Below are 27,612 nucleotides of genomic sequence, written 5' to 3'. Positions count from 1 at the left end.
CTGGAATTCTGCACCAAGGCTGGATTTCGGGAAAGAGACTTCAGATACAGTATTAGGGGACCACTAAGGTCTATATAAAAGAGACTTCAGATACAGTATTAGGGGACCACTAAGGTCTATATAAAAGAGACTTCAGATACAGTATTAGGGGACCACTAAGGTCTATATAAAAGAGACTTCAGATACAGTATTAGGGGACCACTAAGGTCTATATAAAAGGGGACTTCAGATACAGTATTAGGGGACCACTAAGGCCTATATAAGAGAGAGCTCCCAGATACAGTATTAGGGGACCACTAAGGTCTATATAAAAGAGACTTTAGATACAGTATTAGGGGACCACTAAGGTCTATATAAAAGAGACTTCAGATACAGTATTAGGGGACCACTAAGGTCTATATAAAAGAGACTTCAGATACAGTATATGGGACCACTAAGGTCTATATAAAAGAGACTTTAGATACAGTATTAGGGGACCACTAAGGTCTATATAAAAGAGACTTCAGATACAGTATTAGGGGACCACTAAGGTCTATATAAAAGGAGACTTCAGATACAGTATTAGGGGACCACTAAGGTCTATATAAAAGAGACTTTAGATACAGTATTAGGGGACCACTAAGGTCTATATAAAAGAGACTTCAGATACAGGATTAGGGGACCACTAAGGTCTATATAAAAGATACTTCAGATACAGTATTAGGGGACCACTAAGGTCTATATAAAAGATACTTCAGATACAGGATTAGGGGACCACTAAGGCCTATATAAAAGAGACTTCAGATACAGTATTAGGGGACCACTAAGGTCTATATAAAAGAGACTTCAGATACAGTATTAGGGGACCACTAAGGTCTATATAAAAGAGACTTTAGATACAGTATTAGGGGACCACTAAGGTCTATATAAAAGAGAGACTTCAGATACAGTATTAGGGGACCACTAAGGTCTATATAAAAGAGACTTCAGATACAGTATTAGGGGACCACTAAGGCCTATATAAAAGAGAACTACAGATACAGTATTAGGGGACCACTAAGGTCTATATAAAGAGAGACTTTAGATACAGTATTAGGGGACCACTAAGGTCTATATAAAAGAGACTTCAGATACAGTATTAGGGGACCACTAAGGTCTATATAAAAGAGACTTCAGATACAGTATTAGGGGACCACTAAGGTCTATATAAAAGAGACTTTAGATACAGTATTAGGGGACCACTAAGGTCTATATAAAAGAGACTTCAGATACAGTATTAGGGGACCACTAAGGTCTATATAAAAGAGACTTCAGATACAGTATTAGGGGACCACTAAGGTCTATATAAAAGAGACTTTAGATACAGTATTAGGGGACCACTAAGGTCTATATAAAAGATACTTCAGATACAGGATTAGGGGACCACTAAGGTCTATATAAAAGATACTTCAGATACAGTATTAGGGGACCACTAAGGTCTATATAAAAGATACTTCAGATACAGGATTAGGGGACCACTAAGGCCTATATAAAAAGAGACTTCAGATACAGTATTAGGGGACCACTAAGGTCTATATAAAAGAGACTTTAGATACAGTATTAGGGGACCACTAAGGTCTATATAAAAGAGACTTCAGATACAGTATTAGGGGACCACTAAGGCCTATATAAAAGAGACTTCAGATACAGTATTAGGGGACCACTAAGGTCTATATAAAAGAGACTTCAGATACAGTATTAGGGGACCACTAAGGTCTATATAAAAGATACTTTAGATACATTATTAGGGGACCACTAAGACCTATATAAAAGAGACTTCAGATACAGTATTAGGGGACCACTAAGGTCTATATACAGTGCCTTGCGAAAGTATTCGGCCCCCTTGAACTTTTCGACCTTTTGCCACATTTCAGGCCTCAAACATAAAGATATAAAACTGTAATTTTTTGTGAAGAATCAACAACAAGTGGGACACAATCATGAAGTGGAACGAAATTTATTGGATATTTCAAACCTTTTAAACAAATAAAAAACTGAAAAATATTGGGGTGCAAAATTATTCAGCCCCCTTTAAGTTAATACTTTCTAAGCGCCACCTTTTGCTGCGATTACAGCTGTAAGTGGCTTGGGGTATGTCTCTATCAGTTTTGCACATCGGAGACTGACATTTTTGCCCATTCCTCCTTGCAAAACAGCTCGAGCTCAGTGAGGTTGGATGGAGAGCGTTTGTGAACAGCAGTTTTCAGTTCTTTCCACAGATTCTCGATTGGATTCAGGTCTGGACTTTGACTTGGCCATTCTAACACCTGGATATGTTTATTTGTGAACCATTCCATTGTAGATGTTGCTTTATGTTTTGGATCATTGTCTTGTTGGAAGACAAATCTCCGTCCCAGTCTCAGGTCTTTTGCAGACTCCATCAGGTTTTCTTCCAGAATGGTCCTGTATTTGGCTCCATCCATCTTCCCATCAATTTTAACCATCTTCCCTGTCCCTGCTGAAGAAAAGCAGGCCCAAACCATGATGCTGCCACCACCATGTTTGACAGTGGGGATGGTGTGTTCAAGGGTGAGCTGTGTTGTTGCTTTTACGCCAAACATAACGTTTTGCATTGTTGCCAAAAAGTTTGATTTTGGTTTCATCTGACCAGAGCACCTTCTTCCACATGTTTGGTGTGTCTCCCAGGTGGCTTTTGGCAAACTTTAAGCAGACACTTTTTATGGATATCTTTAAGAAATGGCTTTCTTCTTGCCACTCTTCCATAAAGGCCAGATTTGTGCAGTATACGACTGATTGTTGTCCTATGGACAGAGTCTCCCAGCTCAGCTGTTGATCTCTGCAGTTCATCCAGAGTGATCATGGGCCTCTTGGCTGCATCTCTGATCAGTCTTCTCATTGTATGAGCTGAAAGTTTAGAGGGACGGCCGGGTCTTCGTGATTTGTAGTGGTCTGATACTCCTTCCATTTCAATATTATCGCTTGCACAGTGCTCCTTGGGATGTTTAAAGCTTGGGAAATCTTTTTGTATCCAAATCCGGCTTTAAACTTCTCCACAACAGTATCTCGGACCTGCCTGGTGTGTTCCTTGTTCTTCATGATGCTCTCGCGCTTTACACGGACCTCTGAGACTATCACAGAGCAGGTGCATTTATAACGGAGACTTGATTACACACAGCTGGATTCTATTTATCATCATTAGTCATTTAGGTCAACATTGGATCATTCAGAGATCCTCACTGAACTTCTGGAGAGAGTTTGCTGCACTGAAAGTAAAGGGGCTGAATAATTTTGCCGCCCACTTTTTCAGTTTTTTTTGTTAAAAAAGTTTGAAATAGCCAATGAATTTCGTTCCACTTCATAATTGGGACCCACTTGTTGTTGATTCTTCCACAAAAATTACAGTTTTATATATTTGTTGTTTAGGCCTGAAATGTGGCAAAAGGTCGAAACGTTCAAGGGGCCGAATACTTTCGCAAGGCACTGTAAAAGAGACTTCAGATACAGTATTAGGGGACCACTAAGGTCTATATAAAAGAGACTTCAGATACAGTATTAGGGGACCACTAAGGTCTATATAAAAGAGACTTTAGATACAGTATTGGGGGACCACTAAGGTCTATATATAAAGAGACTTCAGATACAGTATTAGGGAACCACTAAGGTCTATATAAAAGAGACTTCAGATACAGTTAGGGGACCACTAAGGTCTATATAAAAGAGACTTCAGATACAGGATTAGGGGACCACTAAGGTCTATATAAAAGATACTTCAGATACAGTATTAGGGGACCACTAAGGTCTATATAAAAGAGACTTCAGATACAGTATTAGGGGACCACTAAGGTCTATATAAAAGAGACTTTAGATACAGTATTAGGGGACCACTAAGACCTATATAAAAGATACTTCAGATACAGGATTAGGGGACCACTAAGGTCTATATAAACGATACTTTAGATACAGTATTAGGGGACCACTAAAGTCTATATAAAAGATACTTCAGATACAGGATTAGGGGACCACTAAGGTCTATATAAACGATACTTCAGATACAGGATTAGGGGACCACTAAGGTCTATATAAAAGAGACTTTAGATACAGTATTAGGGGACCACTAAGGTCTATATAAAAGATACTTCAGATACAGTATTAGGGGACCACTAAGGTCTATATAAAAGAGACTTCAGATACAGTATTAGGGGACCACTAAGGTCTATATAAAAGAGACTTTAGATACAGGATTAGGGGACCACTAAGGTCTATATAAAAGCATCCAAAAAGCAGCATGTCAAAGGACCTTTAAACTCGCACAATGCGATTAATTGTGTTGTTTATTGAGGATCATCATACCACAACTGCAACTACTGCTACTACAACAGGCTGCTGTCTAGACCACAGACTGAAAAGACAGCAAACTTTATTACTTCTTTCAACCTTGACAAAGACAGCGTTTGCCAGAGACTTTCTTTCCGTTCTTACCTTTCACAATAAAAGCCCTAGACATATGTTACACTGGCTTCCAAAGGGAATTAAATTCACTGAGTATTTCGCTAAAAGGAAACTCAATAAATAGCTTACAGAAGCTTAGTGTAAGCTTTTACTGCTTCGGAGCTAATCCACCGTCGGTCCACTCAGCAGCCGTGGAAATAAGACGCGGTACACCTCCGGTGGTTTTGAGGAGCTGCAGCATGTATTTGTGCTCAAACGGCAGACTCTAGCTACTGTACAATCACTTTGCTGCTGAACGTTAACTCTCCTCTGCTCCGATCGCTCTCTCTCTCTCTTTCGTCCGGTCTTTGGCATTGCTTACCAAGACGTGTTGGACAACACCTAAGCCAAATGAATGTAAAAATCTATGTGAGCGTCAGAACTAACTAAATGACTTTTGTTTGGAGCCATTTCATTGGCTACAAGTGTGTGACGCTGGAGGTAGCTAAAGTTGACTTCAGTGTGGACTCATTTGTTGACAAGTTGACAGTTTTTTTGACTGTGGAAACATGGAAACGTGAGAACGAGATATGGTGTTGGAGTTATTTTGTTTTGAGAAGAGTTTTGTCATAATGTAAAAATTAAACAAATTGACCATTTTAAAAGTTGCAGCTGTTGGACAATTATTTTGGTGACAAAAGGAGTTTTTTGAAGCATGCAATCTACACCGGAGCCACGTATACATTACCGACCCACAAACAAATGTGCGTTAACAACTTTTCTTAGATCTATTATCTGCTCTGGCTTTTACAACATTTAGGACACAGATATGGTTAATAATAACGGTTCAAAAATTATGTGAAACTGCATATTTTTGATTGAAAAACCTAACATTTTCTTGAGGGAGAAGCTCTAAACCCACCGCCAAATATGTGCACCTTAGGCTTCATGCACACTGACTGCGTGGCGTGATCTTGGCGTGTCCGTTTTTATTTGGGCTCCCATGGTAACCGGTTAGAGCGTGCACACTGCCTGCGTGGCACGCACGTCTCAGGCCAGAAATAGGACCGGCGCCTATTTTTCACGCGACACACAAGCGTGTTGGAAGCATATAAATACAAACATAAATACATATAAAAATAAATGACATGTTGATGTTTGAAAGTCTCGAGGTTTTGACATAAATGCAGATATTAAATGGTATTTAAAAAAATTAAATATTCAAATATTGCAACTGTCAATCCAGAAGGAAATATTCTGGAGCCTATTTTGCCGTCAATACTGCCGATGTTGTCTTTGCTGTAATCAGATCAGTATATATATTTATATTTATATTTATGTTTATGGGAAACAGCCATGTGTCCAGACAAGACTAGCAGCAGCAGCAGCAGCAGCAGCACCAGGTCAGACACCTTTCTGGTGTGTAAAGACATACAGTACAGATCCACATTTGCGACACGACTGTCGGGTGGTGTCGCGACGTCATATAGCCATGGTTGATGCTCCACGCCCCTAACCAGCAGCTGATTGGACGAACGCGTGACGTGGGTGTGGCTACTCGAGAATTTCAACAGAGTGTCATGGCGGCTCGTTGAGAATACGATCTCGTATTTTACAAAAACAGTTCACCGAAATGTGTCTCTGAAAACATTTTAAGCGAGAAATAGGCCGTGCAGTTGCTGAATATGTCTCCATTTCAGATCAACAAAGGTCAGTTTGAAAGATTTTCGTCTACTTCTACAGGATAGTCGCATAAAGCTGGGCATCGGCGAGCTTTTTGACGCGCAGCATTTTTTCAAATGTAGCGCCGCCTTCCCGGAATGCTTTGCAGGAGCGTTGAAGTCGCTTGACGTCACCCATAGGAAGAGATCGGGGCGCGACGCGACAGAAGCGTCGCACGGACAAGTGGATCTGCACCGATAGAAAACGCCATGCAGCGCCACGCAACAGAAAGGCCACGCTCGCGCCACGCAGCCAGTGTGCAGTCTTCCACAAATCGAGTGAAAACACTGCCGAAGGAAACTGACCGTTCAAATCTAAAACGACAAACAGCAATCTGCACATTTGACTCGTCGCCACGCAGACTTGTGAAAAGAGAAAATGGCGTGCGCGTGGCAAACATCGGAGGAACTAAACAACGCTGAGAGGAAACAATGACGACAGATTCAGACCCTCACCCGGTCTTTGGTACTCTGATCTTCCTGGGTTTCTTGTCCTCCAGAATTCCACCATCTTGCTTTTTCCGACGTTTTTTTATCACCCGTTCCTCGCCATCTTTCATCTTCTACAAAAACAAATGTGGCTTATTGAAATGGTATGACATCAGTCGGTTTCAGAAACCTTACATGTGTGATTATTTATTGTGTATAAAAACTACAGAGAAGCAAGAACCCACCTTGAAGCGATGATCCTCCGCGCCGCCGTTTTCCCCCTCAGAGTCGGACGCCGCTCTGAACTGCAGCGTGCCCGTGTTGATGTAGAAGCCGCCATGTTTTGTGGTGAGAGAGGCCGGCACCAGCTCGTCGTACTGCGCCCGGGAGAGAAGTATAATTACTGTTAGTCTTCTTCTACCACGGTTTAGAAAAACCAACAAAATTAGACTGCACATGATACTTTAAAAGGAACACGCTGACTTATTGGGACTTTGTCTTATTCCCAGAGTTAGATAAGTCCATACATACCCTTCTCATCTCCGTGCATGTCCTAACTCTGTCTGACGCACCCACCGCTAGCCTAGCTTAGCACAGATCATGGAGGTAACCGGCTCCATCTAGCCTAGCTTAGCACAGATCCTGGAGGTAACCGGCTCCATCTAGCCTAGCTTAGCACAGATCCTGGAGGTAACCGGCTCCATCTAGCCTAGCTTAGCACAGATCCTGGAGGTAACCGGCTCCATCTAGCCTAGCTTAGCACAGATCCTGGAGGTAACCGGCTCCATCTAGCCTAGCTTAGCACAGATCCTGGAGGTAACCGGCTCCATCTAGCCTAGCTTAGCACAGATCCTGGAGGTAACTGGCTCCATCTAGCCTAGCTTAGCACAGATCCTGGAGGTAACCGGCTCCATCTAGCCTAGCTTAGCACAGATCCTGGAGGTAACCGGCTCCATCTAGCCTAGCTTAGCACAGATCCTGGAGGTAACCTCCATCTAGCCTAGCTACACAATCTGGAGTAACCGCTCCATCTAGCCTAGCTTAACAATTGGAGGTAGGCTCCATCTAGCCTAGCTTAGCACAGATCCTGGAGGTAACCGCTCCATCTAGCTAGCTTAGCACAGATCCTGGAGGAACTGGCTCCATCTAGCTAGCTTAGCACAGATCCTGGAGGTAACCGGCTCCATCTAGCCTAGCTTAGCACAGATCCTGGAGGTAACCGGCTCCATCTAGCCTAGCTTAGCACAGATCCTGGAGGTAACCGGCTCCATCTAGCCTAGCTTAGCACAGATCCTGGAGGTATCCGGCTCCATCTAGCCTAGCTTAGCACAGATCCTGGAGGTAACCTGCTCCATCTAGCCTACTGCTCCCAATAAGTGACAAAATTACACCAACATGTTCCTGTTTCCATGTTGTGGTTTGTATAGTCAAAGGGTGTACAAATAACAAGGTCACATGACACACAGCCATCTTCTAACCGTATACATACTGGGGACTATATTCTCAGAGGACAAAGCACTGCTACTCTATGCTCCTCACCACGGGGCTTCTCAGGTGCTGCGAGCAAATCACTCCGCCCAAGTAGCAGTGCTTCGCCTTCTGAGAATATAGTTCCCAGTATGTATACAGACAGACAGTTAGGACACGCACGGAGATGAGAAGGGTATGTATGGACTTATCTAACTCTGGGGGATACGGGGAATAAGACAAAGTCCCAGTAAGTCGGCGTGTTCCTTTAACTTTATGCACTTTATCAGGGCAATCTCCAAGTTAAATTTCAGACTTTTTAAGATGCTTTTAAAACCGCATAGAATGAAATTTAATGCCAACTTCACAGCCATATCATGGAAACTCTGTGTGGATTTTAAGCCCGAGAAAATAAGTATTTACCAAGTAACGTTACCTGAATTAAAAAAACGTTTTGCGTTTTTACTAACAGCCGTAAAGTGTAGGCGATATCGGGCGATTTAAAAAATATAAACGACAAAACGAGTAATAAATAAAGTGATGATTGTGTGTGCTTTGGCGAAAAGGGAACTCACGGCCTCTGAATTGTCTATGAAAGGGTCCGTCTCATCGTAACCATAGCCGATGTCAATGAGATCCTGCATCCTGTCCTTTTTCTTCTTCTTCGGGACACCGCCCTGCAGACAGAGGGAACACAAAGGAAGAGTTAAAATATATACATACAGTACAGGCCAAAAGTTTGGACACACCTTCTCATTCAATGCGTTTCCTTTTTATTTTCATGACTATTTACATTATAGATTCTCACTGAAGGCATCAAAACTATGAATGAACACATATGGAATTATATACTTAACAAAAAAGTGTGAAATAACTGAAAACATGTCTTATATTTTAGATTCTTCAAAGTAGCCACTCTTTGCTTTTTTATTAATAAGGGAAAAACTTCCACTAATTAACCCTGACAAAGCACACCTGTGAAGGTAAAACCATTTCAGGTGACTACCTCATGAAGCTCATTGAGAGAACACCAAGGGTTTGCAGAGTTATCAAAAAGCAAAGGGTGGCTACTTTGAAGAATCTAAAATAACACATGTTTTCAGTTATTTCACACTTTTGTTATGTACATAATTCCATATGTGTTCATTCATAGTTTTGATGCCTTCCAGTGAGAATCTACAAAGTAAATAGTCATGAAAATAAAGGAACAAATTGAGTGAGAAGGTGTGTCCAAACTTTGCAACTATACTATACTATACTATACTATATATATATATATATATATATATATATATATATATATATATATATATATATACACACATACATACATACATACATACATACACACACACACTAGGGCTTTGACTCCGAACTTCGTTATTCGAATATTTAAAAAAATATGATATTCGAAAGAATATTAGGCAGCCCTTAATATTCGAACCGGTTACGGGCATTATTTTTTGTAAATGTGTTTGCTTGTAAACGTTGTTTTCAGTTCAGATTCTGAGGCTTTTTCGTGTGTTTAAAAATGTAACTACACGACGCGGCGATGCACGTCTCTCGGCCGTGGCTCGGTAGCGTTGCGTTCCCCCCTAATTCCCAAAGAAGGCTGGCCGGCCCAGGTATTAACATCAGACCACTTACGTAGGCTACGGTGAAAGCTCTGAACTTCCTGTCGAAAGTATAGCGTTTGTGTTAAATCCAGGGTCTGACTTGTAATAAAAAAATAAATAAAAAAACTTAAGTTTGATAACAATATAGGTCTTACTGAAGGCATTTAATGGTCAAAATATTATTAGTAAATATTCAAATATATTCAAATATTAATATTAATAAACAAACAAACTTTGAATATGATTTTTGGGCAAAAGTCAAAGCCCTAATATACACACTAGACATCTTTCTGCATGCACAACATCCACCCCGTTAAGGCTGTAACGATGCATGTATCAATCTTGAGACTCTAACACTCACATATTTGTTCTCAAACTTCTTGGCCAGCTCTTCTACCTCCCGTCGCTCCCTGTCGTCGTCAGCAAAGGGGTCGCTGGGGTCCAGAGGGGGGGCGAGGCCTTTAGGGACTGTTGAACCTGCTGCATGCTTTACCTGAGGAGGGGGGGGGGAAGATAAATGGCAAAGGAATGAAATGGGAGGAAGTAGGGCTGGGTTAAAGAAATCAATTCTCAATCAATTAAAAAGGATATCTTTGTCTTCTCTGACAATCTTTTATATCAAAGCTAAATGTGTAACTGAAATGTTCCTAACCTTATTGATATCGGCTCGGAAATTTAATCAGTTCGGGACTTGTGAATGGGAATTTGCGATACCCAGCCCTATTGTTTACTGGGTCACTGCCTTCTTACCCCACCCCACAATTAACATATTATAATAACATATTATGTTATTATATTAACATATTTAAGTGACATCTCGGCCTCAGTGATGCCAGGTTAGGCCCCTGCTGTTCTCCCGCTCTCCTCCTCCTGATACAGGTAGGAAAGATTGTTGTATCACCTCAGACACAAACTTTATGAACCCCTTATGAATACATGTCTGATCTGCTGCTACTGCTACACTAAGACCTCTCAGGTCATCTGGGACACGTTTTCCATCCCCAGAGTCAGAACTAAACAGGGGGGGAGGAGCAGCGTTCAGTTTTCATGCTCCACATATCTGGAACAAACTCTCAGAAAACTGCAGGTCTCCCGCAACTCTAAGTTCTTTTAAATCAAGGCTGAAGACCTATCTTTAAATAATTGTTCATTTCTTATACTGCACTGTAACTTGTATTCTTGCATTTTATCCGTTTCAGATTTTTTTGGGTTGTTTTTAACTGCTCTTTGGTGTTTATTGTAAAGAACTTCTGAATTGCCCCGTTGCTGAAATGTGCTATACAAATAAAGCTGCCTGCCTGCCCTCCCCTGCCCTCCCCTCTGGCAGGAGGCTGCGGTCCATCAGGACCAAAACCTCACGCCACAACAGTTTCTTCCTGGCTGCAGCTGGACTCCTCAACATGTCCCGGGACCCCCACTGGCAGACTCTTAATCCCCACCAACAGTCACTACACGGTACATTAACACACATCCTGGACTCTCTTATCCCTGACCACTGGCATATTGTGTAAACTGGGAACTTTTGCACAACCATACTGCCTTCTTTTCCTTCCTAAAAACAGTTATATTGTACACGTTATAGACTTTGACATATTTTTTATTGCAATATTTCTATTCTATTGTAACTTTATTGATGTTTTTGACTATTGCAGTTATTTGCTATATTGTTTATTCCCTTTTTTTACATGTTTATTGTAAGCACCAAACACACCAAGGCAAGTGAAAGACTTACTTTGACAATAAATCTCATTCTGATTCACATCGCGGTGCCTACTGTGTGTCTCTACTCTCTCCTAAACTGTCCAGACTTTGGCCCAGGGTTATGCACTTTACATCCCACTCCATGTATACTTGTCTTGATATTACGTCTTATTTGTATTATTGTATATTATGTTGATATGTGCCTATATGTATATTGTTGTCTCTACTGTATAGTATGCGTCTATATTACTATTTGTCTACTGAATGTTTACTACTACATGTCTATTTGTTGAATGTATAGAGAGTTAACACCTACCAAAGTCAAATTCCTTGTGTATGGGAGTATACTTGGCCAATAAAAAACGATTCTGATAATAAATATATAATATTGAGCATAATAATTAGGGCTGCTCCCTTTTAGTCGATTAATCAGTCATTTTGGTCTTAGTCAACTTAGATTTCTTTAGTCATGTTTTATGCTTTTTTCATGCTGAATTACTTATTTCCAAGAAACGTACCAGCACATCTGTTAAACACAAGAATTAAAGTGGTGCTTTTGCATGACTCTTTGCGAGAAACTCAGATTTACAGATCTGTCGATTAAATCAACTAATCGATTAGTCGATACAATTGAATGAGTGTTAGTCGACTAAGAATTTCTTCAATTGAGCACAGCCCTAATAACAACAACAACAACAACAACAACAACAACAACAACAACAACACCAACAACAACAGTTATTCACAGGCTAACTGGCTTGTTAACACCACTTGTGCACAACATATTTAAGAGTGACATCACAGCCTCACAAAGCAAACAATGCAGCACTACTTGTGAAGTGATGCCAGGTTAGGCCGCTCCTGTTCACATCATGGTGCCTACTGTGTGTGTGTGTGTGTCTCCTCTCTCCTAACTAACCTGAGTGAGAGTTGTGTTGACCAGCTCGCCGTAGTTGAACTCGGAGGATCCCCGATCATTCGGCTCGGCTAGCGGGAGGTTGAGGCGGACGGTTGGCTTCCCATCCTCGGTCTCTGCATCGCCTCCTTTCGGGTTAACGTTCCCAAACAAACAACCGCCGCCGCTGCCACCTCCTGACCCGACCGCCGCGGCACTTCCACCTCCATCTTTCCCAAAAGTGAGGTCGACAACGGCCTCGTCTTCGCGGCGGCGTTTCTTGCTGGACTCCGAGCTCGGCGGCGAGGTGCTGAAGGACGAGATGGTGACGAACGGCACTTTCCTCGGCTCTGCCATTTATTTTAACGGTCTACGTCCAACGGCTGGGCACGCGAAACGGGCAGCTAGCTAAACCAGGAGATGGTCGACAAGTGGAGCTAGCTAGTAGCTCTGCTAGCTAGCTATCTTCCTCAGAATGAGTGCGCGATGACTTGTATCTCCTTCCAGCCCGTATTAATCCATATAGTATAATCCCTGGCGGAGCCCCCGTCACCTACGAAGGACTTAAACAGTGAGAAATAGCCGTTTTAAGCGCTTCCATGTAGCCGCTGTTAGCTACCGCAAGGAGGATTCTGTAGTAGCCATCTTGATCATTATTATCATTATTCAGTGGCTGGGCGTGCGTATGAAAAGAAAGCGGAAGCCGGGGAGGAAAAGGGACAGCGTTCGTCCAATGGCTGAGCTGGAACACGCCCACCTGACACACACACGCGCGCGAATGTGGAGGAGATGATTGTTCTTTACAGGCGGGATGTCCGGACCCTTGAACGCATCGCTACTGTCTACTACAGTTAGGAATTAGACCGGTGATGTGTTTGTAAAATCCGTAAAAGAAACCATTACATTTCCCACCTAAAGATAAAGAGCTGTGAGTGAACTTCAACTTTGTAATGAACTCCGAGGACATATTCAGAATCAGCTTTAATGGCCAATAAGCCGTGAACAAATACAAGGAATTTAAATCTGACTTATTGTTGACTTTTCGTTTATCTGTACTACACTGAGCACAGATTCTGTTCAAAGTATATTTTATTATCCCAGAGTTGGGAAATTAGTTTGGTCAAAGTGCAGCACATCTAAGATACACAGGCATATACGTAGGTACCCACCCCCCCATTTAGGAATACATAGTTAGGTATGAACACAACTCCCAGCCTTTCCCCCACTTACACTTCAATCAATCAATCAATCGATCAACCAATCGATCAGTAGCAGGCTTGAAACACATAGGCCTAAGGCAACAAACCAATTAATTAAAAACAATAAAAGAAAAACCCAGTGTTGCAAGAGTGGACAATATAATTCATGATCTTGTCTTGGGTCTTTCATTTAAAGGTCTAATAGCAGAGGGGACAAATGACACGCTAAACCTTTTGGTTTTAATTGACCTTTGCAGCAGCCTACAGTTGCCACGATTGCTGAGTTGGAATCTCCTATATATATATATATATATATATATATATAAAATATATATAAAAGGGGTGGGTAGTATCCTCAAGTATCTGCTCAGCCTTACTCACGACAAGATCTGACCATAGCTGAGTGACTGACATCTGACTACATCCAATAATTTTGCTCGCTGTCTTTACCAAACGCTGCAATTTATCTTGGTCAGTGTTGCCAACTTAGCGACTTTGTCGCTAGATTTAGCGACTTTTCAGACCCCCTTAGCGACTTTTTTTCACAAAAGCGACTAGCGACAAATCTGGCGACTTTAGGTAGAAAAAGTCGCCAGTATTGTCCAGCGAGCACGCAAGGTATTTCTCCCCTGTAGCCGCCAAAACATTCACCTCTCTTCTGTTCTGTGACAGAGGAGCAGAGGAGCAGCCCCTCCCCTCTGGGCTCTCTCCTCATGTGCACATTGTGCAGCAGCACAGTGCGCGCATGCAGGTAGAAAGGGGAGAAGAAGGGACAGCGTGCGGGTGCCGCTGTAGGTAGGAGAGACAGCGGGACGTGACGGGAGAAAGTCGCCGCTGAGCTGGCCTGGCCCTGGGCAACCCAGCCTTTTTTGAGAATTATTTATCAATCTTTTTGAGAATTATTTATCAATCTTTCTCCATCCCATTGTAGAATTTCTTTTTTTCTTTTTCTTTTTTCACTTCAAAGATAGGCTACCTAAGTAATAATTATAAGGTAAAATAAATTCCTGTATTGAATTTGTGATTATTTGGCTAAAGATTTCTATTTTTTTTTCTATCTACCTTGCTGACACAACCACTAAGCTGTATGCAAATGAGCGTATGACGTCATCTAGCGACTTCTAGCGACTTTTAGGACAGCCAATAGCGACTTTCCTTACTGAGGAGTTGGCAACACTGATCTTGGTCTTGTTTGCGCATATTCGCAAATACGCAGACTAAGCCAAAGGACAATAGGCTCTGAGGGACTGTTTTGTAAAACAATTCTAAAATAATACGGTCCACCTGAAAGTAGTTAAGCTTACGTAAAAAGAACATCGCTGTTGTAATTTGTTTTACCTTAGACGTAATGCATATGTTGCTGTTGGCCTCGGCATACATCAGGGGGGTCAAACTCAATTTCAAAATTCACATCAAGGGCCAGACATATTCAGTTTATTCAAATGCTTTTGTTTCATCGAAAAAGTCAAGCATCTTTTACTGTATTATATAGATGTATCTCATATAGCCTTCTCACTTACAGTCACAGTGGTTGACAAAAAGCCGCCCAAAAAAGCCAAAGAAAAAACGCGCCAAAAGAATGTCAGAACATGCGCCAAAAAACACAAAAATAAATGTTGAAAAAGCTACAAAAACTAGGAGGGCCCAAAATTTATTGTGAACCTAAATTGATATGGGGGCCGGATTAAAATCTGCCAGGGGCCAGATTTCACCCGCGGGCCTTGAGTTTGACGCATGTGGCCTACATATGTTCAATGTAAGATTGTCTCCTTGAAATGAACAACCTGTCATGTCCATGTTGAACTGCAATAAGAAAACAATTAAAAATAAAGTACCTTGACATAGAAAGCACAGCTGTCATGCCTGCATCTCCTTTCCCCTGTACTGAGCACCCAGTCACATCATTTACATATCCCACTGGTATAAATAATGTAGTTCTTACTAAACCATTACCATATACATGCATGCTTCATGTCAAAGTGTACGCAGGACCAGGGGTCACCAACATGGTAGCCCCCTAAGGACCACATGACTGGCCCTCAGGCCTGTTCTAAAAATGAAAATTGAATATTGATATTATCTGTTTCCCACCTCGTTAAGTCATTGTTGATAATTATTGTGAGAGATCATTAACATGACCAGTGTCTTCACATAGATGAGTATCATTAATCATTAATAATCATATATAACTAAAGGCAAAAAGCAAATTTGTTATTTCAGAAGAGTGTATCAAACTGGTAGCCCTTCGTATGACTCAATACCCATGAAGTAGCTCTCAGTTTAGAAAAGGTTGGTGACCCCTGCACTGGACACTGTATACCATGGATCTGGTTCATCACTGGTTTTAAAGCCCTCACTCACCAACTGTATAAACGTGTTGGATGGCCTTCTCTATCAACACGGAGACTTCAACACTGGCATATCTTCCTATACAAGGCTATTTTAGGTCTACTTCCATCCTACCTTCTGACCTATATCAGTGTAAATAGTACCGGACTTACAATCTTTATTCCCAGGATTATATTACATTTAATTACATGTCATTCAGCTGATGCTTTTATCCAAAGCGACTATGTCAGAGGCCGCACACCTCTGGAGCAACTAGCGGTTAAGTGTCTTGCTCAGGGACATATATTGGTTGATGTATCGCAATGGGAATTGAACCCAGATCTCCCACACCAAAGGCATGTGTCATATCCAATGCGCCATCACCACCCAAAAAGGATCTTTTCCTTCGGTCTGTTCCAAAGGTTAGAACTGAGCTGGGAAAAGGTTTGCTGCTCCCTCTACCTGGAACAAGTTACAGAAACCCATGACACTTAATGAGCTGCTCTCATTGGTCGCTTGTAAGAGGGTGTTGATTGACTCGGAGGCAGCCACATCTGGCTGCAGATGTTTTTGACTGATGTGTTTAGGATGGTGGGTGACTTTGAGGGATTTGCTGTTTCAGTTTTATTTTTGTTGTGTATTTTGTGTGTGTGTATGTTTGTACTGCTGCCTGTCTTGGCCAGGACACTCTTGAAAAAGAGATTTTTAATCTCAATGAGGCTCTTCCTGGTTAAATAAAAAACATGCTAATGTATTTATTCATTGGTGGTCATCCTTACCTTAACCCAAACACTTTCACACAATTAATCCCCTTATGAGTATCAGTGATATTGGATTTGCGCTGACTGCTGTAATGTCTACTCAGTATTCATTTTCCCCAGTGTGACTTTAAAGTTGAAATATGAGTTAGAAATAAAAGCTTTCTGTATTCAAGTCAAGCATCTTTTACTGTATTATATAGATGTATAAATACATGTATAAAATACAGATCTGTTTCAGTTGTGGGAATCCTTAATGTTAAATACTTAAGGATTAAAGAGTAAAATGAATCCAAAAGTGACTAGCTTGAAATTCATTTCATTTTCTTGCCAATATTCTGGGTTATTTCATGGATTGTATAAGATTAACCAAAATAAGCCTATTCCTTTTTCGGTTATGAATCCTGCAAGTCATTGTGCGACATGTTTTTGTCAATCGCATCTTTACACAAATGGTCATGCTTTGTTAAGCAAATAAGCTATTCATATTCAGTTTCCCTCACTTTATCAGATCACCTTCTGCTGCAGTTGACATTAAGCCATAAGCAGGGGAGGGTTACAACCCTGCAATAAAAACTGGCCAGTGCAACCTCCCAACCCAAAAACCTATTATAAATTTCCTTTACATAAATAAATTTGCACCATGACTTTATGCAGAAAAAAAAGGCACAAATTGTTGCAGAAAAATTCACCAGAAAATGAAGTGTTTTGACACTCAAACTTTCAATTTTGCTCAAAAGTGGAGATCTGAACCCTAACCAATGTTACACCCTTGATCCAGCTAATAGCCACTTTCAGTGAATGTCAAATAAATGATAAAACAGATAAACAAAGTCAAAGTGTGAAAACACCGTTTTATTGTCGCCATAGTCAATGATTTAAGACCAATCAGCAGCAGCGCCTCCCCAGTCAGATGCCTGGGCGGTGGGAGCGGTGGACCAGTCCTCTGTGGCCGGCTGAGTGCTCCAGTCCTCTGCAGGGGGAACAAATAAAAACATTTAGCATTCAGTAATTACATTTAAAAAAACATAAATATATACATTTTTGAAATTAATTATATTTACCTGTCTTTGTTACAGCTGCAGCAGCTGAAACAGAGTAAAACACAGTTTAGGGTCAAAGAACAAACATTAAATGGCAGTTTTGATGAAAGTTTGGTCCACACAGGGCTGGGTTCCCAAAGTTCAATACTTAAGGTACCGAAAAGAATGGTCTCGAAAGTCAGAGTATCGAAAAATGCCTCGTCATTCAATACCTAAGAGTATATCTCATCCACTTCAGTGAACCAATAAGCATGCAGCATGCTTCTACCGAGATCTAATAATGCTTGTGATTGGCTGTCTACGTCTTTGTGTGTAAACTGCGTTATGCACAGACGGGGCTCAACAGTGCGTTGTATTTTTAAAGGCTTAACTACACTCAATGGTGTTTTAAGCCTCCAATGTCACCTTCCAACTAACCTTAACCCTAAACATAACCATTGCTGCGCTGCCTGGAAGGCGATGTTGAGGGCTTAAACACCAAACATCCTTAACTACGCAGTCATAGACGTAAAGGAGCTGGAAAAATAAATATTGTATCAGTGTTAAAATTAAATCTACAAAATTTGTATTAAATAGAAAAAAAGGCATCGTTGAGGAACCGTATCAAAGTTACAGTATTAAAAACCTTTGAATGATACCCAGTTCTAGATCAAAAGTAAACTTGTCATCTTACCTGTAGGGAACTGTTGGATGGGCACAGATGGCACAGCAACACCCTCAGACCAATCAGCGACCTCAGGCTGGGTGAACTCCGCAGCAGGAGCGCTCCATTCACCCTGGAACTCCTCCTTTCCGACAGCCTTCTCGGCAGCAGCCTGCTCCTCCTTCTCAATCTGCATTCAAAATGAGCGCATTAGAGTGGGCAGACCTACTGGTCTAGGGTTCAATGTCAATTTGTACTTGACTGAAAACTGTTTCTACAGGCTCCTGTGCAAGTTGTTTATCAAATAATGACAATTAATTTACAATGTCATGTTCACATCATGGACAGTATCATAGGTGCTAAAGCTCATACTGAAAGGAGGCCTTTAAAAAAAAAATAAAACTATCAAATGTAATTGCAAGAATTAACTTAGTTGTTTCTATCCAATTTGTTTGACTGCATACAATGTCAAGGTACCCTCATTTGGGGCTGTGCAATTAATCAAATTTTAATCTATATTTTATCTCAAACTTGCACCAAACTTCATGAAACGTTGCATCGGCATAATGTGCTGCCACCCAAAAAACTGATCAAATGAAAACTATCGGAAAAATATGATTTAAAGCCCTTTCGGTTGTTCCATCTGATTAACTGATGTGGTGTTTTACTTCCCCTGGTCATTGTGTAACTTCATATACAGCAACCGCAAGCCTTTGGACATTTATCTCAAGGTGCACTGCATTTGTCTTACCTCTTCAGGGTCCCTGTAGAAGTACAGATCTGGCATGACCTCCCATGGGTGCTCCCTGGAGATGGTTCCCCTCATCCTGAGAACCTCCCTGGCCAACATCCACCACATCAGACCCACAGAGTGGTGACCCTGAAACACAGGAACAGGTTGGCTATGGATAACTGCAGCGTTGCATGTTAAATATTCAGTTGCATGGAGATCAGGGTATCCCCAGGGTTCTCCAAGTTCAATTTAAGACATTTTTAATACCACCTAGGATGAAATGTAATGCCAACTTCACTGCTATATAATCTAAAATCTGTATGCATTTAAAGCCTGATAAAATATTTACCAAGTAACATTCCCTGAATTAAATAAAAGTATATAATACACAATATCTTGGTGAGGTGGGATGAATAAATTATTTGTCGCAGTAAGAACTCTCATGCTATGAAACTAGCAAATTAATTTAATAATTTAGTTTCACCTTAGCTTATGTGTTATTTTGTCAAATATTTAAAGCGTTGCAGTATATTTAATCCCAGAAAAAGAGAAATTTAAGACTCCTGAAATATCTACAAAACAGTTTTGACACTTTGTGGCAAGACCTCAACCTCCATCTCCCTGCGTGGTTCAGAGAAAGGAGTTTAAAAAAGGTCAAGCATTTTTTATTTAGCACACGTCCTACACCCCGCACCGCACAGACAGGACAGCGCCGGGCTCTAACGGTGTGCAAGTTGCAAAGATTTACTGGCAATATACGATTGCTCTTGATTTAGTTGGTCTTACCTTATTGTTACAGGGGATGGCAATGTCCACATAGCCGAGTGGGGAGTCAGTGTTGCACAGGGCAATGGTGGGGATGTTGACGTAGGAAGCCTCAGTCAGGGGCTGATGGTCAGCACGGGGGTCTGTCACGATCAGGAGACGGGGCTCCCTGAAAGCTGCCTGGATCTGATTGGTGAATGTACCAGGGGTGAACCGACCGTGGAAGGTGGTGGCACCAGTGGCAGAGGCAAACTTCAGCACTGCTCTCTAAAGTGGGCAGAGAGAACAAGTTATACTCCAAAGCAAGGCAGCTGTTTGTAAAGCACATGTCTGCAACAAGGCGATTCAAAATGCTTTACATAAAACACATTAAATAAGTTTAAAACCTGTCAAAGACTACAAACAGCTAAAACAGATTAAGACAGGTATGACATACAATAAACATATGTACACATGTGTTGAACTGTGGCTCAGGTCACTATCAAACCCCAATCATGGGACAGCAGTCCTAATGGTGTTAGCGAAAACCCGGCCGGCTCAATCTCGCACACTTCCGACACCTGAACACCGACATCGGTGCCCGGCTTTAATGGTGTGCATATCACAGTTACTGTACTAATGTCCCACAGTGTAAAGGAGGCAATCACAGAAGTGCAACAATTAAGTTGGGAAAAAAACAAAGTTGCGCTTCAACAATGTAGATTCTCAATTTGAGTGCTAAACCCAAAAACCAACAGACATTATCCAAAAACTAAAGAACATGTGGTACATCCCAGGTTCCCAAGTTGAGGACAATATACTTTCACTTATTTAGTTATAGCTCCTTCACACTGGCTGCGTGGCGTGTCAGTTTTTATTTGGGCTCCATGGTAACAGGTTAGAGCGTGCACACTGCATGCGTGACACGCACGTCTCAAAAACACGTGCATGCTAGAAATAAAACAGACGCCTATAAGTGTGTTGGAAGCGTTTCCAGGCAAAATAGAATAGGAAAAGATGTTTATATGTCATTTTGACACGAAAACATTTAATAAATGACATTTTGATGTTTGAAAGTATCGAGGTTTTGACATAAACGCAGATATAAATATAATAAAAACTTTTTTTTATCGATTTCAAATATTGCACCTGACAATACTAGGGGTGTCACGATTGATTTAAAAAAATCAAAATCGTGACACTCCTCGTCAATACACAATATTCTCAATACTGCCGACACTGTCTGTGCTGTAATCAAATTATATATTTATGTTTGACATGAAGTATACTACTGCTTGAGTGCAGTAAAATCCCACAACTCTCAACCCATATGTTGAACAAGGGTGATCAAAATCATGTGACTTTTCTAGTTCTCATTTTATCAATGGGAAACATACATGTGTACAGACAAGGCTAGCAGCGGCTAGCACACAGACACACATTTCTGGTGTGCAAAGACAAAACGCCACTAAGCCGCCACGCAACAGAAAGGCCACGCTCACGCCACGCAGGCAATGTGCAGGAGCACAATAAACGCTGACACATTCGGCACAAAGCCTCTTGGGAACTTGAGATGTGCTACCTTTTCTTCACTTTTTAGGATAATAAGACATGCGTGTTTTGCTGTACCTGTCCAGTGTTCCTGGAGGAGATGACGCACACATCAGCTGGGTTTTCGATGGCGACGATGGCCCTGGCAGCCAACAACAGCTTCTCCCAGGTCTTCTTTAGGTTGATGATGTACACACCTGGTGATAAAGAGAGAACCACAGAGCATAAAGAGAAATTCTAACTTTATAGACATGCTTAACCCGAAAGAGTGTAGTTACAGTGCAGCAGAGAACCTTAAAAAGAAGGTTTTTACTGTCTCTCATCATGTAACAGGCTCTCTTCCACCACTCACCGTCACTTTTTCTCTTGTAGACGTACTGCTCCACCTGGAAGTCCAAGTTGGTGCCTCCCAGATGAGTTCCTGCTGCCAGAAACTTCAGCACATCCTCCTCCTTCATTTGAAGGACATCCAGACCTCCGGACATCGTGACCACTTTCCCTGCGTTACGAGTGATGGGAGAGCTGGCAAAAAGGATCAAAACATTAATATTTTTTTTTTTTTTTTTTTTTTTTTTTTTTTTTTTTTTTTTTTTTTTTTTTTTTTTTTTTTGTTATTTAGATTAGTTGTTTTTTTGTTTTTTTTTTTTTTTTTTTTTTTTTTTTTTTTTTTTTTTTTTTTTTTTTTTTTTTTTTTTTTTTTTTTTTTTTTTTTTTTTTTTTTTTTTTTTTTTTTTTTTTTTTTTTTTTTTTTTTTTTTTTTTTTTTTTTTTTTTTTTTTTTTTTTTTTTTTTTTTTTTTTTTTTTTTTTTTTTTAAAGAAAAAAGGGGGTTTTTTTTTTTTTTTTTTTTTGTTCTTTTTTTTTTTTTTTTTTTTTTTAGGAGGTTGGTGTTTTTTTTTTTTTTTATGGCAGCTGTTCGGGGTTGGTGTTTTTACTTAAAAAAAAAAAAAAAAAAATAATTTTTTTTTTTTTAATTTTTTTAAAAAAAAAAAGAGGGTTTTTTTTTTAAAAAAACCCATCACCAAATTTTTTTTGTCCCTTTTTTTTTTTAAACACTTAAACCTTTCCGCTATTATAGAAGTTCTCATATTAACGTTTTCTTCTTCACGCTTAACGTGGTTTAATGTACCTAAACAAGGATTACCAAATTTCTCTCATATTGCTCCTCAACCACAAAAAAAACTTAACAAAAAACAAACTCAAAGTCCAATTATTATGGACGTTCTTACATTTGGGGATCTGTTTAGGTATATTAAACCACGTTGAGCTTTTTCCTTACAATAGGCTCTAATAAAGCAGAAACTCTTAATGTCAGATAACGTCCAAAATAATTGGATTGTGGGTTGGATTTTTTTGTCAGTTTTCAGTCGTTATGAGGAGCAATATGAGAGAGAAATTTGGTGATCACTGATCGTTGTTTAGGTACATTAAACCACGTTACGCGTTTTAGTGCCGGCTTATAACGTTTGGTGATTAGCGCCACTTCCTGACAACAGAAACACATTACGGAGACAGCTAGCTAAAGTTAGCACTCAAAATATTAGCAACAGCTCAACCAGTGATGGTTGGTTAGTTAATGATAGTAAGTAACTCTATAATAAAAAAATAAATATATATATATATATATATATATATATATATATATATATATATATATATATATATATATAATTATACAGTTCGCTACACGCTTGGCACCGATGACGTATATTACTCTTCCTTCAAATTCTAGTTTCCTTGTTTTTAGAAGGCCTTTAAACGCGCAAAACCACGATAAAACCCGCGTGCACACACATTTCATCTCATCCGTTCATATCTAATGGCAGATACTTTGGTAAATTAAGCTGCAACTAGCTAGAATGCCTGATATGTATTTTGAGTCAGGCGCGAGGGGGACACTACGAGGTGAGCGCGTGTCACCGGCTAACATGTTAGCTTGGGACGTTAGCATTTTCTACTTTGGGATAATTTAAGACAAAGACGCGATAGGTGGGTGTTGTACTGTCCTGTGGCGTGCTTTATTAGCAGTCCGTCATTACTGAAACTTGTTGGCGTCATTTAAAGGTTTATTATTAAAAAATACGACGGTTGAAAACTCACCACGAAACAACGCCGTATGGAAATCTGACCAGACGGTGAAAAAGAGGGCGCTGGGAGGAAATGACGTACTATAAATACCACATTTCCAAGCCTGTGATTGGTTGGTTGTTGTGAACGGGGCGGGTGTAGTTCTGTGAGTTGGCCACTAGGTGGTGTCGTGTGCCACGATGGGAACAGAGCTGAGGTAAGCACAGCTCGGACCGCCACGGCTCGGATGGGATGGGTATCTTAATACATCCATGGTCACTACCCGATGTGAGTCGAGTGCAGATGTGAGTTGCGCATGCGCAGACAGGGTATCCCATATTAAGACAATGGCGATGGAAAGACCATATTAAGACAATGCCGAGACGCCGACTTCTCGGTGAAGGACTGACCTGTGTTGCAACTATATTTGCTAGAGATAAAGAGTTCCAGGCCAAGCGAACATAATATGTACACAATTTCACAACGAGTTGAGAAATAATTTATAAAAAACGTGTCTTATGCTATTATACAGGCTATGGTCTTATGTGGAGAAAGTCTATGATTATTCTGTCATTTCAGAGCACTATATACTGTACGTCAATACAGCTGAAGGACATCATGGTGGGAGTCTGAACAGACACATAGGTAGCTTTAGGTTAAGTGGGAATGATGTGTTGATTTAAAACTTAGTTTTTGGATGAGTGCCAAGGACATTAGAGGCTACAAGTAAGGCTCAAAAAGAAGCAGAGGGCTGATGAGTCACACAGTGGTATGTCAAACATGTTTTTGGAGTTGCTTTCTGGGGAAAGTCCAGGTTTTCAACACACATAAAGTCATTTTTAATCAGTGGCCATTCAATTCAATTTGATGTAGCCTATGTCAAATCATAACAGCGTCATCTCAGGACACTTTACAGACAGAGTAGGTCTAGATCACACTCTACATATACAATTCCCTCCAGAGCATTCAAAAAAACCTTTCTTAAACTAGGCTACTATAAAGTAGCTCATAGCTGATTTACTATGCTTTCAAATATGGTCTATCATTCTGTCACAAATTCACACCAAATCCCATATCAGATGATTAGGGCTGCAATCAGAGAATGTTCACTTTTTTATATAACAAATGACTCAAAACGATTATTTGGTTATCAAGCTTGTGACAGTTTGACTTTTGTATACTTTTATAAAGTTGTATTATTTGGTCAAAGGGTGCCAGCCAGGTCTCTCTCTCTCTCTCTCTTGGCTTTTAAGATTATCTTATTTAAAGTTAGGTTATATTTTATGTCATGTGTAGTTTTTTGTTAGAATATTTAAATCCAAACTCATAAACATAAATTAAAATTGAATTCCCTTAAACATAGTAAAATCAACACAAACACACAATTCAAGTGTCATAATGTTGAAAATTGTGGCACAGATGAGAGGTACTGTCATATAAAGTTTAAAAGACAAAGATTATTGAGTCAAAACTTTCTTTTATTCATTATTCATGGGGTTCATCTGATGAACTGCAAACACAATATTTGGAGTCAAAAACCAAATCAAGAAGAATCAGTCTATAAAGTTTAGTAAGCATATATTTCTTTAACCCTTGTGTTGTCTTAACCGTCGTCATTCTGGGTCAAAATTGAAAAATGCGCTCTTTTTTTTGGAACTTTTTCTGACATTTGTGTTGCTTTTCTATGCTTTTGACGCTTTTTTACGTTTTTGTCCCTCTTTTCAACGCTTTTTTTAATTCATGGTAAATAAACCTACTTTAAATGACATTATACCTAATTTTTGAGTTTGAAAAAAAGCAGATATTATGAATTATTTTGACTAATAGAATAGTTAAGATCAGAGGAGGTTGAGTGGATCACAGACTGGTTTATGTCAAAGTTTGGTCAGTTTGATGCTGTTTTGAAACCATTTAAAAAATTTTTTTCAAATGCCATGAAATTAAATAAATCAACCAAAATTCAGTGGATGTTACCTGTGTAGAACATGGATGTATGGATGTACATGTAGCATGGGTTCCATACAACAAACATACATGCATCCAAGTTATTTTGGGTTGAAAGAAACCCACATTTCTGATATAAAAAACTTTGAAAACGGGTCAAATTTGACCCAAAGACAACACAAGGGCTAAGTAGCGGACCTTTAATGAATGATTAACGTAATGTCTTAACGTTAGTCTGACAATCCTACACTCCTAGTCCTTATTTCCTATTTGATGTTCTGTCCCTGTGCTGCTTATCTCCGTCTCGCAGCGCTGTGATAAGAAGTCTTTCGCCGTCTGCTGCAAATGTGCTGAGCAACATGTCTTTCTAATCTCTGGCTGGTGATAGTTAAACGTCACAGCTGAACCACAGCCATTGTTTTATAATATGTTCAATTTAGCAAAGTAACATGTCATGCAGTTCAGCTACTTGAACTTAAGTTTTTTGGGAGATTACATATTTTTTTAAGATTATTTTTAGGGCCATTTTAGGATTTTATATAGTACAGGTGGAGACATGAAAGGGGAGAGAGAGGGGGGAATGACAGGTTACCCCAAAGATTCTTTAGGATTTAGGGGCGCCTGGGTAGCTCACCCGGTAGAGTGCGCGCCCATATATAGAGGTTCACTCCTCAATGCAGCGGCCACAGGTTCAACTCCAACCCAAGCCCTTTGCTACATGTCATTCCCTCTCTCTCCCCTTTCATGTCTACAGCTAGCCAAAAACAGGCCAGTATTTAGAAAATACTCCTGAAGAAGGTCCAGAGGGGTCAAAATGTGAAGTTTCTTCAATAAATGGTGATGCTATAACAAGAGCAGAGTGCAGGATCTTCCTTTTCTCACGTCTATTGTGATATTTTACAACGCACCTGCATCGAAAAATGTGTTTTCTTCGGATGACTTAAACTGATAAAATGGGTACTTCAGGATTCATGTTCCACACAGATGTATCGTAGAGTGCTTTATTTTCTTAAAAGGTCCTTAAAAAGGTAGAACAATGGTAAACATCTTTGCATTAAAAGTACACTTTGGACAAATATCAAGACAAATATTACATTTTAAGGCAGATGAATGTACTGAGTAAATACTACACGCACATATCGTTTAGTTTTACAGACTGTAAGTAACATTGTGTTATTGGAAAGGCATTTAAGACAACATGACATCATGACTTAACGTAAACATACACGCAGACTTTCTTAAGCCAAGTGGCGTGCTATCTGTACTCTTTTTCAGCTATCTGCGTGTTTGTCTAGTCTGACGTACACATGCAAGAAAAAAAACAAAAACAAGACAGGAATCCAAGTCTAAAAAGGTACAAATACTCACTGAAGCCCCATTCGTGCGGGACTAAAACTACCCGGGAACTAGAGGTTGGATACCCGAGCCGAGCCCGTCAGGCCGGGCCGAGTCGGGACAGATATTTAGAAGGCATTTAACATTTTAAATATAAAACAGCTTATTATGTAGGTGCGCGCCTGTGTTAACGTGCGCTTGTTGCCCCGTGTGAGCTGATGACCTCATCTGTTGACATTTCTGAATGCCGACTACAGCTGCTTAAAGTGATGGTTTGGAGTAATTTCACCCTAGGGTCCTTTGCACCATGACCTCGAGCCAAACACCCCCCCAGAAGCTTTTTTCACCTGGGTCTAACATTGGGAGAGTTGCGTAGCGTAGCGTTATCAGCTGAATAGCTTAGCGCAGGGGCTAATGGATCCGAAGTGTCTCTTAACATTACCCCACTAATAATGCCCGAAATGATACCAAACGTCTACAGTAGTACAAATAGGTTATGCACTCATAAAACGATGGATTGTAAAGTTTGTAAGTACACCAGAAGTTTTTGTAAATAACACTTGCCTGCTGGCTTCTGCTCTCTGCTGCTGCTGCTGTTACTACCGGGCAGTAAGAGTGCTTAGGGACATCTATAAATTACAACACCGAAAAGAGATGCAACAAAAACGTTTATTCATTTAATGATTAAATAAGATAATGTCTCCAAACTTACCTCAATTATAACTTGTCTCCTGATAGTTATACTACAACACTTACTTTAAAAAATAAGTTTAATTAATAAATATTTTTGTTGCATCTCTTTTCGGTGTTGTAATCTGTAGATGTCCCTAAGCACTCGTCTCACAGCAGCAGCAGAGAGCAGAAGCCAGCAGGCAAGCGTTATTTACATAAACTTCTGGATTACTTACAACTTTAATAATTTTTTGGTGCATAACCTATTTGTACTACTGTAGACGTTTTGGTATCATTTCGGCGATATTAGTGGGGTAATGTTAAGAGACACTCGGATCCATTAGCCCCCGCGCTAAGCTAT

General features: G+C 40.2%; 2 protein-coding genes across 2 annotated transcripts in view; both read right to left on the bottom strand.

Moving 5' to 3' along the window:
* ubn2b (ubinuclein 2b) overlaps positions 1–12,929 on the bottom strand; it is a 28,922-nt gene extending 15,993 nt beyond the window's left edge. The window contains 5 exon segments of the mRNA XM_039824167.1: positions 6,585–6,691; positions 6,803–6,934; positions 8,600–8,701; positions 10,002–10,133; positions 12,261–12,929. Coding sequence (XP_039680101.1) covers positions 6,585–6,691; positions 6,803–6,934; positions 8,600–8,701; positions 10,002–10,133; positions 12,261–12,593 — 806 coding nt within the window. The 5' untranslated portion in view covers positions 12,594–12,929.
* A 4,421-nt stretch (positions 12,930–17,350) lies between these two features.
* rpsa (ribosomal protein SA) lies at positions 17,351–23,450 on the bottom strand. The gene is made up of 8 exons (XM_039824166.1): positions 23,334–23,450; positions 21,588–21,757; positions 21,314–21,432; positions 19,727–19,972; positions 18,959–19,087; positions 18,238–18,397; positions 17,586–17,609; positions 17,351–17,494 (listed from the first exon to the last, which is right to left on the bottom strand). Exons 2-8 carry the CDS (start codon positions 21,718–21,720, stop codon positions 17,400–17,402), a joined length of 906 nt encoding a protein of 301 aa, XP_039680100.1. The 5' UTR covers positions 21,721–21,757; positions 23,334–23,450; the 3' UTR covers positions 17,351–17,399.
* Positions 23,451–27,612: the final 4,162 nt, after the last annotated feature.

This window comes from Perca fluviatilis, chromosome 15 (genome assembly GCF_010015445.1).
Source record: "Perca fluviatilis chromosome 15, GENO_Pfluv_1.0, whole genome shotgun sequence".
In the NCBI taxonomy this organism is placed as follows: Eukaryota; Metazoa; Chordata; class Actinopteri; order Perciformes; family Percidae; genus Perca; species Perca fluviatilis.
Note: the sequence above shows the minus strand (reverse complement) of the source record. Positions and strands in the feature narration are given on the sequence as shown.

What these genes read in the sequence shown, in the direction of transcription:
- rpsa (XM_039824166.1), bottom strand. Translation starts at nt 21,720, where the DNA reads ATGTCCGGAGGTCTGGATGTCCTTCAAATGAAGGAGGAGGATGTGCTG. An exon ending in CCTCCAGGAACACTGGACAG is followed by an intron (nt 19,973 to 21,313) that starts GTACAGCAAAAC and finishes TGCCCACTTTAG; the next exon opens with AGAGCAGTGCTGAAGTTTGC. An exon ending in TGCAGCTGTAACAAAGACAG is followed by an intron (nt 17,495 to 17,585) that starts GTAAATATAATT and finishes TTCCCCCTGCAG; the next exon opens with AGGACTGGAGCACTCAGCCG.